Source organism: Myotis myotis, unplaced genomic scaffold (assembly GCF_014108235.1).
Source record: "Myotis myotis isolate mMyoMyo1 unplaced genomic scaffold, mMyoMyo1.p scaffold_m19_p_18, whole genome shotgun sequence".
NCBI classification, from domain to species: Eukaryota; Metazoa; Chordata; class Mammalia; order Chiroptera; family Vespertilionidae; genus Myotis; species Myotis myotis.
In genome coordinates, this window is record NW_023416322.1 from 38,223,901 (window position 1) to 38,237,185 (window position 13,285).

The 13,285-nt window shown below is 49.3% G+C and overlaps 2 protein-coding genes across 6 annotated transcripts in view; one reads left to right on the plus strand and one right to left on the minus strand.

Annotated features, from left to right (window-relative positions):
- The window catches only part of ELAPOR1 (endosome-lysosome associated apoptosis and autophagy regulator 1), a 45,157-nt gene that overhangs the window by 13,116 nt on the left and 18,756 nt on the right, over positions 1-13,285 (minus strand). For all 4 annotated transcript variants that reach the window (XM_036342694.1, XM_036342691.1, XM_036342692.1 and 1 more), the window contains exons 3-11: positions 12,067-12,259; positions 9,670-9,817; positions 9,134-9,214; positions 8,489-8,594; positions 8,205-8,354; positions 3,300-3,388; positions 1,635-1,812; positions 815-943; positions 356-446 (exon numbers count right to left, since the gene is read on the minus strand). In XM_036342694.1, the coding sequence (XP_036198587.1) occupies positions 356-446; positions 815-943; positions 1,635-1,812; positions 3,300-3,388; positions 8,205-8,354; positions 8,489-8,594; positions 9,134-9,214; positions 9,670-9,817; positions 12,067-12,259 (1,165 nt within the window). The remainder of the gene's footprint in view (positions 1-355; positions 447-814; positions 944-1,634; positions 1,813-3,299; positions 3,389-8,204; positions 8,355-8,488; positions 8,595-9,133; positions 9,215-9,669; positions 9,818-12,066; positions 12,260-13,285) is intronic.
- The window catches only part of CUNH1orf194 (chromosome unknown C1orf194 homolog), a 45,063-nt gene that overhangs the window by 5,603 nt on the left and 26,175 nt on the right, over positions 1-13,285 (plus strand). The gene's annotated exons all lie outside the window — the stretch shown is intronic.

Below are 13,285 nucleotides of genomic sequence, written 5' to 3' on the forward strand. Positions count from 1 at the left end.
TTTTAATGGCAAACAAATTGCTTTTTGTCCTAGGTCTTCTTGAATAAGTAGATAAATATGATAAGAACAATCCCTCCCAATCTTCTTGCCCCAAATAACAATGAACTATCTATGGGCACTTCTGGTCCTTTTAAAAAGGTGTTTTTTTTAAATTGTATCTGATGCTGTGAGGAGGAAGGCTTTAAGTAGCATGTGGCCAGTGAATGGAAGGAGCTAGATGGGACGGGAGAGTGGTAGGTAGATTAGCATGGGTAGCGACTAAGACCCTGGGTCTCTCCCTACTGCATTCCAGGGTATGTGGGACATGAATGTGGCCACGGTGGCGCTGGCTTGCCCTTAGTTTTGCATTCCTCACCTAAATCCTGGCACAACCAGAGTGAGGATCATGAAGTCATTGTCCGAGGCTCCAGCCGCCGTGTAAATGTAATCCCCGGCCACCTCCCAGCCTGGAAGGAGAGCGGAGAGTTAACGCCCCAGTGGTGTTGGGTGCAGGGCACGCATGCGCCCAGATGACACTCTGGAACCACTGCTGGACACAACCATGTTACACCTGTCCCACTACTTTGGTCAAAGACTCTGAAGCTCTCAGAGCAAGACCTTTGGGGCATGTGCATGCTGTTTCTAGTTCAGTTTTTGTCTCTGAAACAAGATTTGGCAGAATACATGCCCATGAGGAGTGGAACTTTCAGGGAATGCGTGGCCTGGTTAGCTCATTTCCCCCTAGACATCATGAGTATGAAAATATGTGACGTAGGAAGAGCCCCCGTGGGTGTGCAGGGAGCCGAGAGTGCGTGGCAAGGGGAGAGGCCCTTACCTGTCATGCCCTTGTACTCGAAGTTGGTCCCACTGAGAACGGTCGTTTCCATGTTCGTGGGCAGCGTGTTCCACCATTTGTATTCGAATCCCACGACAGGCTCAGTGCCGGCTGGGCAGTGGCTACAATCTGGGGGGACCACAGATCCATGCATTCAGCAAGAAGGCTGCAGCCACCCTGACCGGGGCTGCTGTCACAAAGACAAGTGGCAACCATCGTGGGCAGCCAATTAAGGGAGTGCTGAGTACTGCTGCACAGTGATATGAAGTTGACCCAAAACATTCTGGCAATGTATTTAACAGGCGCAAGCTGCACATACTGACCCTTCCTTCCCAAGTCCCAGCTAGCCTCCTCGCCCACCTAATTTTTCTTTTCCAAACATAGATGTATCTTCTGGTCTGATCCATACAGTTCATGTTATTTGTCACATTAGGAGCAGTACATGCATTCACATGAATAGGTACACAAATTCCCCCAACTCCTCTCTGCATCATGGCTCACAGGTCCATATGTGTCCAGCTGGCCACCCCAGCTCCCAGACCTCCGGTTAGCATCGCTGCCACCAGCTGGGAGCCTCCGGGGGGAGGATGGGGCCCCTGCAGGCCGGAGTCACAGTGGCAGTTGGAATGAGAAGAGCAGGCAGTTCATTCTCAAGTGTCACTGTGACCTACAGACAGCCCACCCTGACTGCTCGCCTCCTGAACTTAGTCCTCGGGGGTGTCCCAGCCCTCACTGCCTCCCTGGGAAGGACAGCTGACCACCCTGTGGGTACTGTGGAAATGGATGAGATGCAGGGACCAGGCAGTAAAGGGGGGGTTACCAGAGCCGTTGGAGTAAGAGCCATAAGGGCAGGGCTCGCAGGTGCTGTTGTCGGTTTTGTAGAAGCCTGGGTTGCATGGCGGGCAGCGGGTCTTCACGCCAGAGGCGGGCAGCTTCACCGCCTCCTCGAGATCCTCGTTACAGATTTTCGGCTGGGCCCATTTGTACATGAGCTGCGTCTGCAGAAATGGATCAAGAATGGCTCAGCCGGTGCGCAGCTTAGTACATCTTTAGGAAAGTTGACTTTGAGGACAGGGAGATTCTGGGCTATAGTGAAAACTCCACCAGGGCGGGGATCTTTATCTTGGTCACTGATGTATCCCCAGCACCTAGCCCAGCGCCTGGCCCATGGTTGTGCTCATGAATGCATTTGAATGCATGTTGACTGGGGGAAGGGGATATACCTAATAACGACTTGTGTGACATGGGGTGGGGGGACCAGTTGTCTTCAGAGAAAGCTCGGATTCCAATGAAGAATCACAGGAAAAGCAGCTGGTAAATCCCAGAGCACAGAAAGGCATGGATGGAATTCCCAATTTGTCTCCTGGGTGCTGTCTTTGCTTTTGCATTTATTCAGAAAACTAGTAACATCTATATGTCAGACCTGGAGACTCAGAGATGGTGAGAGAGACAGGGCACATAATAACATCCACATGGGGGTATGGGCACTGTGTTCTGGGACATCAAGGCTTTGATCAAGCCTACGTTGGCCAAAGGCTACAAACTTCCAGTGATGAGGCCATTACGCTCTGGGGATGTAGTGTACAGCATGGTGATTACAGTTCATAATAACGGATCATATACTTGAGAGTTGCTAGGAGTGTAGACCTTAAATGTTCTCACCATGAAAAAAAGAAATGGTAATTATGTGATGTGATGGAGGTGTTAGCCACTGCTCTGATGCTCATCGTTTTGCAGAATGTGAGGGTATCAGATCAACATGCTGCACACCTTCAACTCACACAGTCTTACATGTCAGTGACGTCGCAATAAAGCTGGGGGTGGCGAGGCAAGAGGCCAGTGGACAAGAGAAGCAGCACCCTACAGATCGAGAAGGCCTTGGCCCAAGCGGGAGGGGAGAGTGGGGCAGGAGGGAGCAAAGATGGGCACATTCAGCCACGTGATGTGCCCAGAGAGGAGAAGAGGAGCAGGACTGTCCTCATGAAATCAGGGAGTCAGCTGAGGCCAAGAAAATGGCAATTTTTACAAGATCCGATGGAACACCAGATGCTGCGGAACTGAGTCTGAGGCACAGCTGATAAGATACACGGCCATTCCCGCTTGCTGCTGGGGAAGGGGATGACGCTGCAAACATGAGGGCGGGGCGGGGCGGGGAATGAGAGATGACTGAAAAACAGTCGCTGCTAGGACCAGCCTTTATCCTGTGCTTAACAGGCAGAACTCAGCCAGCCAGCAAACATGTGCCTGCTGACAGCCAAGCACACGCTCAGTGAATGCAGCTTCCCGTCTCCTCGGGAGGCTCTGCTTTAGAGAGGCAGGCAGTGCATCCAGAGGGTCTGATCTAAGACAGACCCTCCACTCGGGCCCCCGAGTCACTCTGCAGGCCTCTGGGGTTTTCTCTGGTGCAGCTTCAGTGGCCGCTGGAACTCCGAATGTGGTAAAGCCCAGGGAGCGGGAAGAGGGGCCCCGAGACCGTGCTACCCACCTCTCCGTTGGCATCGCAGGCCGTGTGCGTGTAGAAGTAATCTTTGTCGGTGCAGGCTGGACGCATTTTGCAGGAAGAGGATCCTTTTTCTAAACAGCAAACGTGAGGACAAATACTCGGGTTACATAGGAGACCAGAGCTCTTGACCGCTTGCTCATGACCCTGTGGCCCCAAGACCCCAGGGTCCAGCACAGCACAGATACTGCGGGAAGTAGAAAAGCCTGCACACCAACCCTGCCCGCGGCCTCAGTGGCAGAAGTCACAGTCCCTGAGGCCCTGCTCAGACGCCCCTGTGCTCCGTCCCTGGTGTGGGGAGAAGCCACAGCCGCGCTGGGGGGCAGCACGTGGAGAAGTGGACTGGCCGGAGGACCCGCAGTGAGGGTGGGTAGCTAGAAAGAGCATCTCACAGGTTAACCACCACCAACCACGTTCCCTGAAGCCCGCCATTTTCCAGGTCAGAATCCTGACTGGGTGCAGTTTCTCCTGCACTTAGGACAGAAAAGCTTAGGACAGTGCCTTCATGCTCTTATTCTAATTCTTTCTCTGAATTTTCTCTTCATATTTTCTTTCTGCACAACCTCCCCCTCCCCCTCAGCACCCCAGCATTCTCTGCACCTGATGAGAAATGTCAGCTATCGTTTCATTTATTCTCCTCTTGTGTGTTCTCCTCATGTGCCTGTTAGTTCTGCTTTAACCCTCTGAACCCCTGCATAGCAAGAACTGCTTCAGTGAATCCCTCTTTAAAACAAGGGACCTCACCTTTTAAAAATGATGCACCCTTTAGAGAATTTGAAAGAGAGACCTGTTTTCTCTATCCAAAAATACACACACCCCATGCATTAAATTTCCAAGAAATTAATTTTCTCCAGAATAAAAATCACTGCTTTAAGAATGTGAGTGTACACTAGTACCGCTGCTGTCACCACTATTTCTAATATGACTGCAGTGTCCTGAAGGCGAGCATGTGATCACGCGAGACTGCCTCCCTCTCTGTTACCTGACAGGCAGAGTGGTGGAGTGGAATGAGCTACTAACTCAGACAGGTCTGGGTCTGGGTCTGGATCCCGCGTCATCATTTCGTAGCTGTGTCACGTTATCAAGCAAGTTACTTGACCTCCCTGAGCCTGAGTGCTCTCATATGTAGAACAGGAATAATAATATCTACTTGGCAGGAGCCAGCACACCTGGCACCTTGTAAGGAGGGACTCACTAAATGCTGGTAACTCTTATTACCTGGGATTGTAGGGGTTATTTTATTTGGTAACTGTCATGGGTTTTTAATAAGGATTAAAAGTCTCTTTCTCTCCCTTCCAGTTAAGGGCTTATTTCTCAATTGAGCTCTTCTTCTTCCCAAGGCACCAAATGAGTTCCTAGATCAGAAAATTTCCCAATTGTCGCCTTGTTGGCCTGCACCAGGGAGTTCCCACAACCACGCACCTCCACGCCTCTTCTGTCCCTGTCTCATTAGCTTGGGCAAGAGGGAACTACTGGCTGAGAAACATCTGGGGCCTTCTTAGCTCGTTTATTTGGTTAACAAGCAGAAGGCCTAATTCAGCACAGAGGGATCAGGGACTCCTATTTTTGACCGACTTGCCAGGAGAGATTTGGGGGGAGATACTGAAAACACACCAATTCCCAGGACCCTTATGTATTGGGTTTAGCAAATTGCAAGCTGCCTGTTAGAAAGTGCATTCCAGCTCGGCTGGTGTGGCTCAGTGGATGAGTGTCAACCTATGAACCAGGAGATCACAGTTTGAGTCCTGGTCAGGGCACATGCCCATGATGCAGGCTCAGTCCCCAGTGGGGGGCGTGCAGCGGGCAACCGATCAATGATTTTCTCTCATCATTAATCTTTCTATCTCTTTCTCCTTCTTCTTTCCTCTCTAAAATCAAATATATATATATATATATATATATATATATATATATATATATACACATATATATATATATATTTAAAAAATGAAAAGGAAAAGAAAGTGCATTCCACACTAGGGCCTTTCTCTGCTTGTCAAACATTTGCTCAGCCTGACATGCTAGCTCCAGGTATCAGCAAAAATAGTCCAGCTGTTTACACATGGACAACTGTTAAGGGGGTGTTAATAAATGATTAACCCAGATGCTGCGACAGACCTCACTCTCCTGGCTCAGGTTTCATCATGGCGTGTAAGTTGGGTACTAGTCACATTTGAAAGTTCGGCCTAGATGTTTGAGAAAATGAAACGTGATTCCTGTAGGATCGGGCCTGGCCAAAACTGTAAGGAATTAAAGTCTATCTTGGGGGCTCCAACTCCTCTTTTTGTACCTTCCTCTTCCTCTCAGTGTCTTCCCCCTGGTCAGGAGAATAGTGTTCTCATTCTGATACACTTTAGCAACAGAAAACAGGCCAGGCTCAGATACCACCTCAGACTCTGGGCAAATCCCTGAGCCTCTCTGAGCTGTTCTTTATTCGTTTGTGAATGGGGAGTCACTCTTGTACTATGCTATGAGTGATAAATGAGATAATATTTTATAATTTGTCAAGTACCATACAAGTGTCATATTATTATTGCTATCTATGCCAATAGCATTTGTATATTAGCAGAGGACTGCTGGGACAGGCCTTAACGTAATGAATTAATAAAGTTAGTGCTCACTACATGCCAGGCACTGTTCTGAATCCTTCACCTGCATTACTTAATCCATACAGTAACACTATGAGGTAGATATGATTACTGTCATTCCATTTTATAGATGATGAAACTGAGGCACAGACAGATAACTTGCCCAAGGTGGCGAAGCTAGTAAATGGTAGACTAGAGATTTGAACCGTAGTAATTTAGTTCTGGGGTCCAGGCTCTGAAATCCCAGGCTGTTCTCTTAGGAAATGAATCCCTAACTATTCAATGTAACACAAGGTAATTAATCCTAATGATCAAGTTTTAGGTATCAATGAGGAAAATGCTTTCTTTCAGTCAAGCTTTTGTGCTTAACATCTCCTCCCCCAATGGCTCTGCCTTAGTCTAGGTCCTGGATACCTGGACCTGTTGTAAAATCTCCTTTCCTCACCCATTTTCCAAATGGCAGCCAGAGTGGTCTTTCAAAAGCACAAGCCAGGCCATGTCCCCAGCTTAAAACTTTTTAGTGGCCCCACTGCTGAAAGGATTAAATCTCAACTTTTGAGCAGTGGCACAGAAGGATGGTCCATAATCTCTGTTCCCTGCCCACCTCTCCAAGTAAGCTCCAGCCATGCTAGTTACTCCAAGTTCCCTGAGCCTTCTGGCTTTGGCTCACACTTCTTCCAGAACTTCCCGCCCCCATCAAATCACCAACTTGTCTTTCAAGACTCAGTTCATCTCTCAAGACCACAGCTAGCGAAGCCTTTCCTCTCTCCCTAGAGAGGAATGACCGCTTCCCTTCTTCACCTCCACTGCACCCTACACTCGGCGCTCCTATCCCAGCACCTCCGACTCCATGAAGTCACTACACTTAGATGTTTCCATAACCATGTTTCCCCTTTTCAACATAAGCTGGAAGGCAGGCACCGCTCTAACCCTAGCACCAAGCTCAAGCCCTGGCACCTACCAGACACCCAGGACGTATTTGTAAATGGGTGACTAAAGGTTCCCAGGGTCTTCGGTCACTTCCTTCATGTGCACTCCATCATAGACTCTCATCAGACTCTCTCAGCAGCTTCCCAGCTTCCCATTGACCCTGTATTCTGGAGGAGTCAAGTCCCAAAGAACTGTAACCCTCTTTGTACCCCTAGCTGGTAGGTGGTCGACAAGCTGACCTTGTTCTTCGTAGTAAAAACTCACTCCCCAGCCAAAGGGGTGGAGTGGGAAATCGGTGGCAGAAGGAAAATAGACTCCAAGAATTCAGACTCCAAACCTACCACTTCATAACAGCTCTCTGGATACAAATCGCTTTACATGGAGTTGATCAAAATACTCGTAGGTAGTTATTTAGAACCACTTGCCATTCACACCCTTGTACAGCAGCTGGGCTGGAAAGAGCTGGAGACTTAGACTAACAAAGGCTGCCATTGACCGAGCAGGGACGAGGAATAAGAAAGTCGAGTGGAAGAACAGGAATTTAGACGTATAGATAAAAACTTCCCGAAAGATCTGAACATTCCTGTTCTTGCTGAAATCTATACTCCTCTGGCAAGATCCGTGGACAGAAACAGGATTTCTGTTTTAAAAATAAGCAGTTCACAAGTCAGTGGCGGGTCTTGGCTGAGCCAACACATACTGTAACACCTATGTTAAGGCTGGGTGTGTCTGTGTAGGGATTCGGGGTCTGCTTGAGAGAGCACCTTGAGCTGGGTTTGTGTATGGTTCTGTGTGAGAAAGAAAAAATGAAATAACTAGTTGTGAGTGTTTGCAGAGGCAGAAAAGGGACTCTCTCTCTCACTACTAGTTTTTTCAGAACCTGTCTTGGAGATTGGCCTCCTTGCCAACTACTGGAGTGCCTGAGCCGGGGCCCTCTGGTTTATAAGTTGACGTTCAACCACTGAGCCACACTGGCCATGCCATGCCATGTACTTCTTACTAACATACAAATTAAACTTTTATATATTTATTGTTTACTTATTATAGTTGTTGTTTATTGTCTGTCTTACCCCCTCCAGCATGTAAATTCCATGAAGACAGGGCACTTTGTCTATTTTGTTCCCCAATATATTCCAAGCACCTAGAATAGGCCCTGGCAGATAGTAGAAGCTCAATGAATACCTATTAAATGATTTCATTTTTATTTCCGGAGCAATTGGTAGAATGTGGGTTGGCAAGGTTCTTCCAGTGTCCAGAAAGCAAGGGTTTAAGAATGACCGGTCTGGACTTGACCAGAAGGATGGCTCCACGGCCTGTTTCTCCCTGTGCTTGGTATTGCCCTCCGAACCCTTCCTGCCCTCAGAAACATCACCTGAGTATTTGTCGGCGTCACACTGGTGGCAAGAAGTTTCTTCCTTGTTTGAATAAGAATTTTCTGGACAAAGTTTGCAGAAAGAGGAGCCCTGCTCGTCTGCATATGTGCCGGGTTTGCAGGGGAAGCATTCCGAAGTGTAGGCTACCCCTGGGAAGGAAGAACATAGAAAAGCAAAACTTGCGCCTAGAGACTGAGCCCCCTGGGGACTGGCCCCCACTCTCCTCCTACAGAGTCCCAAGGCTGAAAACCCAGCAGACCCAGACCCCGCCCCCTCTCCATACCTGTGATGATGATGTTTCTCACCAGCACTGGCTTGGAGACTTTGGACCACACTGAGAAGGCTGTGGTTCTCCAATAGAGGACATTATTGCCTCGATTTAGCTTTACCTACAAACACAGACAGGAGTTAGTGCAGCCTCTTACCAGTGCCTATTCTGATCCTCCCCCTCACTTCCTCAGCTTTGCACTTGCTCTTGTCTTGGCCTTCCTCCTCTGTCTTCTGAGCTTCCTCTACAACCATCTCCCACCCTCAGTCACATACACCATGAGCAACTTTGCAGCGAGACTGGTGAAGGGATCTGACGGTAGGGTGGATCTGACAGTAGGGTGAATGGAATTCCTCCTTCTCTGATTCTACTTATCCATCTCCTGTCCCCAGAAGACCTGGCCTTTAAAAAGGCTGCTGATCCTTGGGGTCAAGCCACTGGTGCAGCAAGACAGCCCACACCCATATTTCGTCAACTCATCAGGAGAGAAACTGCAGCATCCTCATCATGTCAGACCCCTGTCCTCTGAGGAAGGAGGGATGGAGGCCTGGGCTGGGAGGAGGCACTCCTCGGAGGAAAGGCCCTTGGTCCCTTTTCCGGGATTTCTAGGAACAGCTGCGTCTCTAGCAGAGGCGGCAGGAAGGCTGGCTTGATGCTCACATTGTGGAATTCCCATCCTTTCTCTGTGGTCCTCATCCACCGGGAGTCATCCGCATTGGGCTGGCACTGGTCATTCTGGACCTGAGGCAGCAGGAGTTTGGGATCAGAGTCTTCTAAGGAAATGGGTTCCTTCCCCCACGCTGTGGCAGCCTTCCAGAGGCCCTTTCTTGTGGGAGAAGAGTTGCCAATTTCCTTTAGGAACAGAGCTCAGAACATACGAGCCTTGAAGGAGGGCAGGAGCTAGTCACACACACAAAACGTCAGGCACTGACAGCAAAGACATAACCGGTAACTCAGAGAAGCCATTCCATGCGGTGTGTGTGTCTGAGCAGGGCGACACCCCCAGGATTCCCAGACTCCCCTCCTCCCCTCAGATTCCCTCGCCTCTTGAAGCCTCAGCTCCTTTTGCCCACAGTTCTCTCCAGAGGATAACAACTGTGGCGATTTCCCAGGCAGGACTGGGCTTGATTCCTGCAGGTGCATCTGAGCCACGGAGAGTTTCTGCCGCCCACCCTCCCCCTTGGCCAACAGCTTACAAAAAACTCAAAGATGATGTTGGAGTCTGCGTAGTAGTATTCGAAGCTGACAGTGCCCGACTGCTTCAGGTTGACGGCATACTTCAGTGTGGCCGTGCACTCGTCCGTGTTGGAGGCGATGTAGTCGCCCAGGGGAACCCACTTGGATCTGTGGGTGGAAACAGGGGCCAAGTTCACTGTCAGGGGCACGGCCCACCAGCTTCATGTGACCTTGTAGGTCTCTGGGGGAATTCTTGGTTTGTGATTCACAGGCGAAAGCTTAGACCTGAAAATGCTCAGTAAAGAATGACGTCTGAGCCCGGCCAGCGTGGCTCAGTGGTTGAGCTTCGACCTGTGAACCAGGAGGTCACGGTTCGATTCCCAGTCAGGGCACATGCCTGCCTTGTGGGCTCCATCCCTAATGTGGGGCGTGTAGGAGGCAGCCAATCAACGATTCTCTCTCATCATTGATGTTTCTATCTCTCTCCCTCCCTTCCTCTTTGAAATCAATAAAACTTTTTTTTTTTTTTAAAAGAACAACCTCGGATCAAGGAACCAATAAGAGGTGGCCCCACATTATGCCCCCACTATTTCACTGTTTTGCTGGAAACCAGCTCATGTCTCCAATGACTAATAATGTGCCATTAAGGGGACCTCAGTTTAGTCCCCTGGTTTCCTCCTGTGTTTGTCAGACTAACATGGCACTTCCAGCTCTTCAACAGTTAGCGTTATTCTCGCATGGAAGCATATCCAAAGCACCTATGCTGAGCTCCTGCAAGATTCCCGCACTAACCTAATGGTATTGATTGCTCCTGTTAAACGAGACAACACTGAATGCTGATGTGCTCCCCGGCATCAGCTATAAATAACTGCTGAAGTCAGATGAATAATTAAAAGGGTGCCATAATGGGTTACATTTGCAAACTGCATCACAATTCTGGTGTTTGTCAGAGCTGTCCCTGGCGAAGAGCACTTCACACTCAATCAGAACAACATGTCTTCACCGATTTCTAGTGCCAGGCGTTGCTCCAGATTCTTACTCTTATCATCTCATTTAATTCTTGCCACTCCCTATAAGAGGAATACTGTTTTTAGGATGAGGAAACTGAGGCACCTGGGTCGGCTCAGTCACGTTCTCTGTTAGGACACAGATGGCGTTGGCTGTCTTAACCTGCATTCCCTCTCCTTCCAGCTTTAATCCTCTCCAGCTTTCCCTCGGAGGCAATGTTGTCGTGCTAATGATTTTGACACACAGTTTGAATTCTAAAACTGGACTCTGAAATGCCTGCTGCCTGGCTCCGACAAGGGTACTTCTAGGAGGTTAAAGTATAAGAATGGGAGACATTGCTCTCGTTTTAGAAATCCAAGTGTAATACAGTTATTAACTCCTTTTTGTCCTTTTGATTGCTTGGGCATAAGAGACACTTTCATGGACGTACTTCTCTCCCGTATTCTTGGCCAATATTTAACAAAGAGCAGTGGACGATTGTCTTTTACATCCATGCACCGCCCCCACTTTCTTCCCTAGGTTCCAACGTTGCCTCGCACACACTGACTCATTTGAAGGTGGCAGCTCGGGGCAGTAGAAAGCTTGGGACTGGGTGTGAGCTCCAGGCTCGCCAGCTGTAAGCCGGGTAACAAAGGACGAGTCACTGAACCTCACTCGCTGAGTCTCCAGTTCCTCGCCTGTGAAATGGGAACAGTCATGCTATTTCACAGGTTCTCGTGGGGATTAAAGCATCCAGCATGGTGCTGAACAACAGAAGGCACATCATTTCACTCCGACCCCTGGCATTACGTATTCAAAGATTTTGACAAGGAAAGCTCACCAGTTCTACCAGCACCCTGAGCTGAGCTTTTCGATTACTAAAAATATCTCCTTTTGAGCTGGGAACTTTTCAGTCACTGGAGTCTCAAAGGATTTGAAAGCCACCGCAGACCAAAGCTCTGGTCCTGCTGTATCCCCCCCACACCTGGGGGTTGGCAGACCAGTTTTAGAAGTTAGCACCGAAGCTAGGAAGATGCCCAGGGCTTTACACATTGTGTTGCCATCAACGTGAGGCTGTTTATTGGCTGACCCAGAATTGCATGGTGGAAATGCAATTGGATTTTGTTTTAAATGGACTGGGCCCTTGAACCCGTGGCCATCTTACCTACCTCTCTCTGTCTCCCCATGTTTTTCTCCTGCCACAAATGCTTGTCCATCACTAGGAAGCTTATGTCCGTGAATGGGCTAAGGTGGACGGACGTCCCACCTAACAGTGCAGTGGGCACCTGCTTCAGCCCTCAGCCTGGGCTCCCTCCTCTCCACCCTCCCTGCCCGCCTGCAGAGCAGAAGAGGAGTGCTCCCTGAGCCCCTTCCCAGCACAGGGAGGAGGGAGCACAGGGGTGGGAGAGGACAGGGAGGGGGTGACTCACAAAGTACAGTTCTCGGTGGACTCATTGGTGCTGTCGTTGATCTCCACGTTGGATGAGTGGCTGGCAAAGCCATGGGGCAGCTCGTCCCACTCGTCAAACCGGATGCCTGTGCCAAGGGAGTAGCGGCCCTCAGTGCAGGGCTTACAGGACTGGTCCTTCATGTCCAGAAACTCCCCAGCTTTGCAAGAAAAGGCTGGAACACAAAGCAAGGACAATGTTGGGGTGGTGAGGCCGCTGCTGCCCTAGGAGAAGTGGGCAGGTTCTGGGCATCCTACAGGGAGGAGCAGAGGGTAGAGGTCTAGGCATTGGGCCCACTAAGCGTTAGAGCCATGCATGTCTTGTCCAAGTCCATTAACATGGAATGTCGGGACAGGCAAATCCACAAAGACACATGGTGAATTTGTGGGGCCAGCAACTTGGGGGAGAGATGGCTGGTAGATTTGATGTCTCTTTTTGGGGTGATGATAGTGTTCTGACATTAGATAGTGGTGATGGTTATGCAACTCTGAATATTCTAAAAACTAAGTGAACTTTACACTTTGAGGTGAATTTTATGACATGCAAATTATATCTCAATAAAGCTGTTACTTAAAAAAGAAAAAGACTTGGGCTGTGGAAGCTCTGCCTTGCTGAGGGATTTGGGCTTATCCCTGTCAATCTTGTTTCCTAAGGGAGTAGCCGTGGCCATTCAGAGACCTCTCCAGTGAAGAGGACACCATGGTCTCTCACGCCGACCCCTCTGAAGGGCACCTGGCCCTCCAGCCTTGAGTTTCCCCTTGAGTCTCTGTCTCCTTTCCGGTTCCACTGACCATGCAGTTGGGATTCTCATGACCTGTGAGCTCACCCTCTGCAGTGTCCCCCTAATTTGTGCCCTGTTTCTTGTTTCTGCTCATTTTGTGGTCAGAAGTATCATTCTAAAACATTGACTTAATTAAAAAATGATCAGGTGCCCCTCTTTGGTTATAGAATTAAGCTCTCAGCCAAACTTTCCAGCTTCTCTCCCACGCAGACCTTTCTCCAGCCCAGCCCCATCCTCACGCTGCCTGTGTTGTCTTCATCCCAGGCCACGTGTTCTTCTACCTCCAAACTTTTGCTCACGTGGTTCTGATCCCTAATAAGCATCCATAGCCCCCATCCTTTTTCACCTCGTATTAACACATCATATTGATGGGAGCCTGCTACCAGGCCCTGACTCCTCCAGGGATGATGGCTCAGTGAC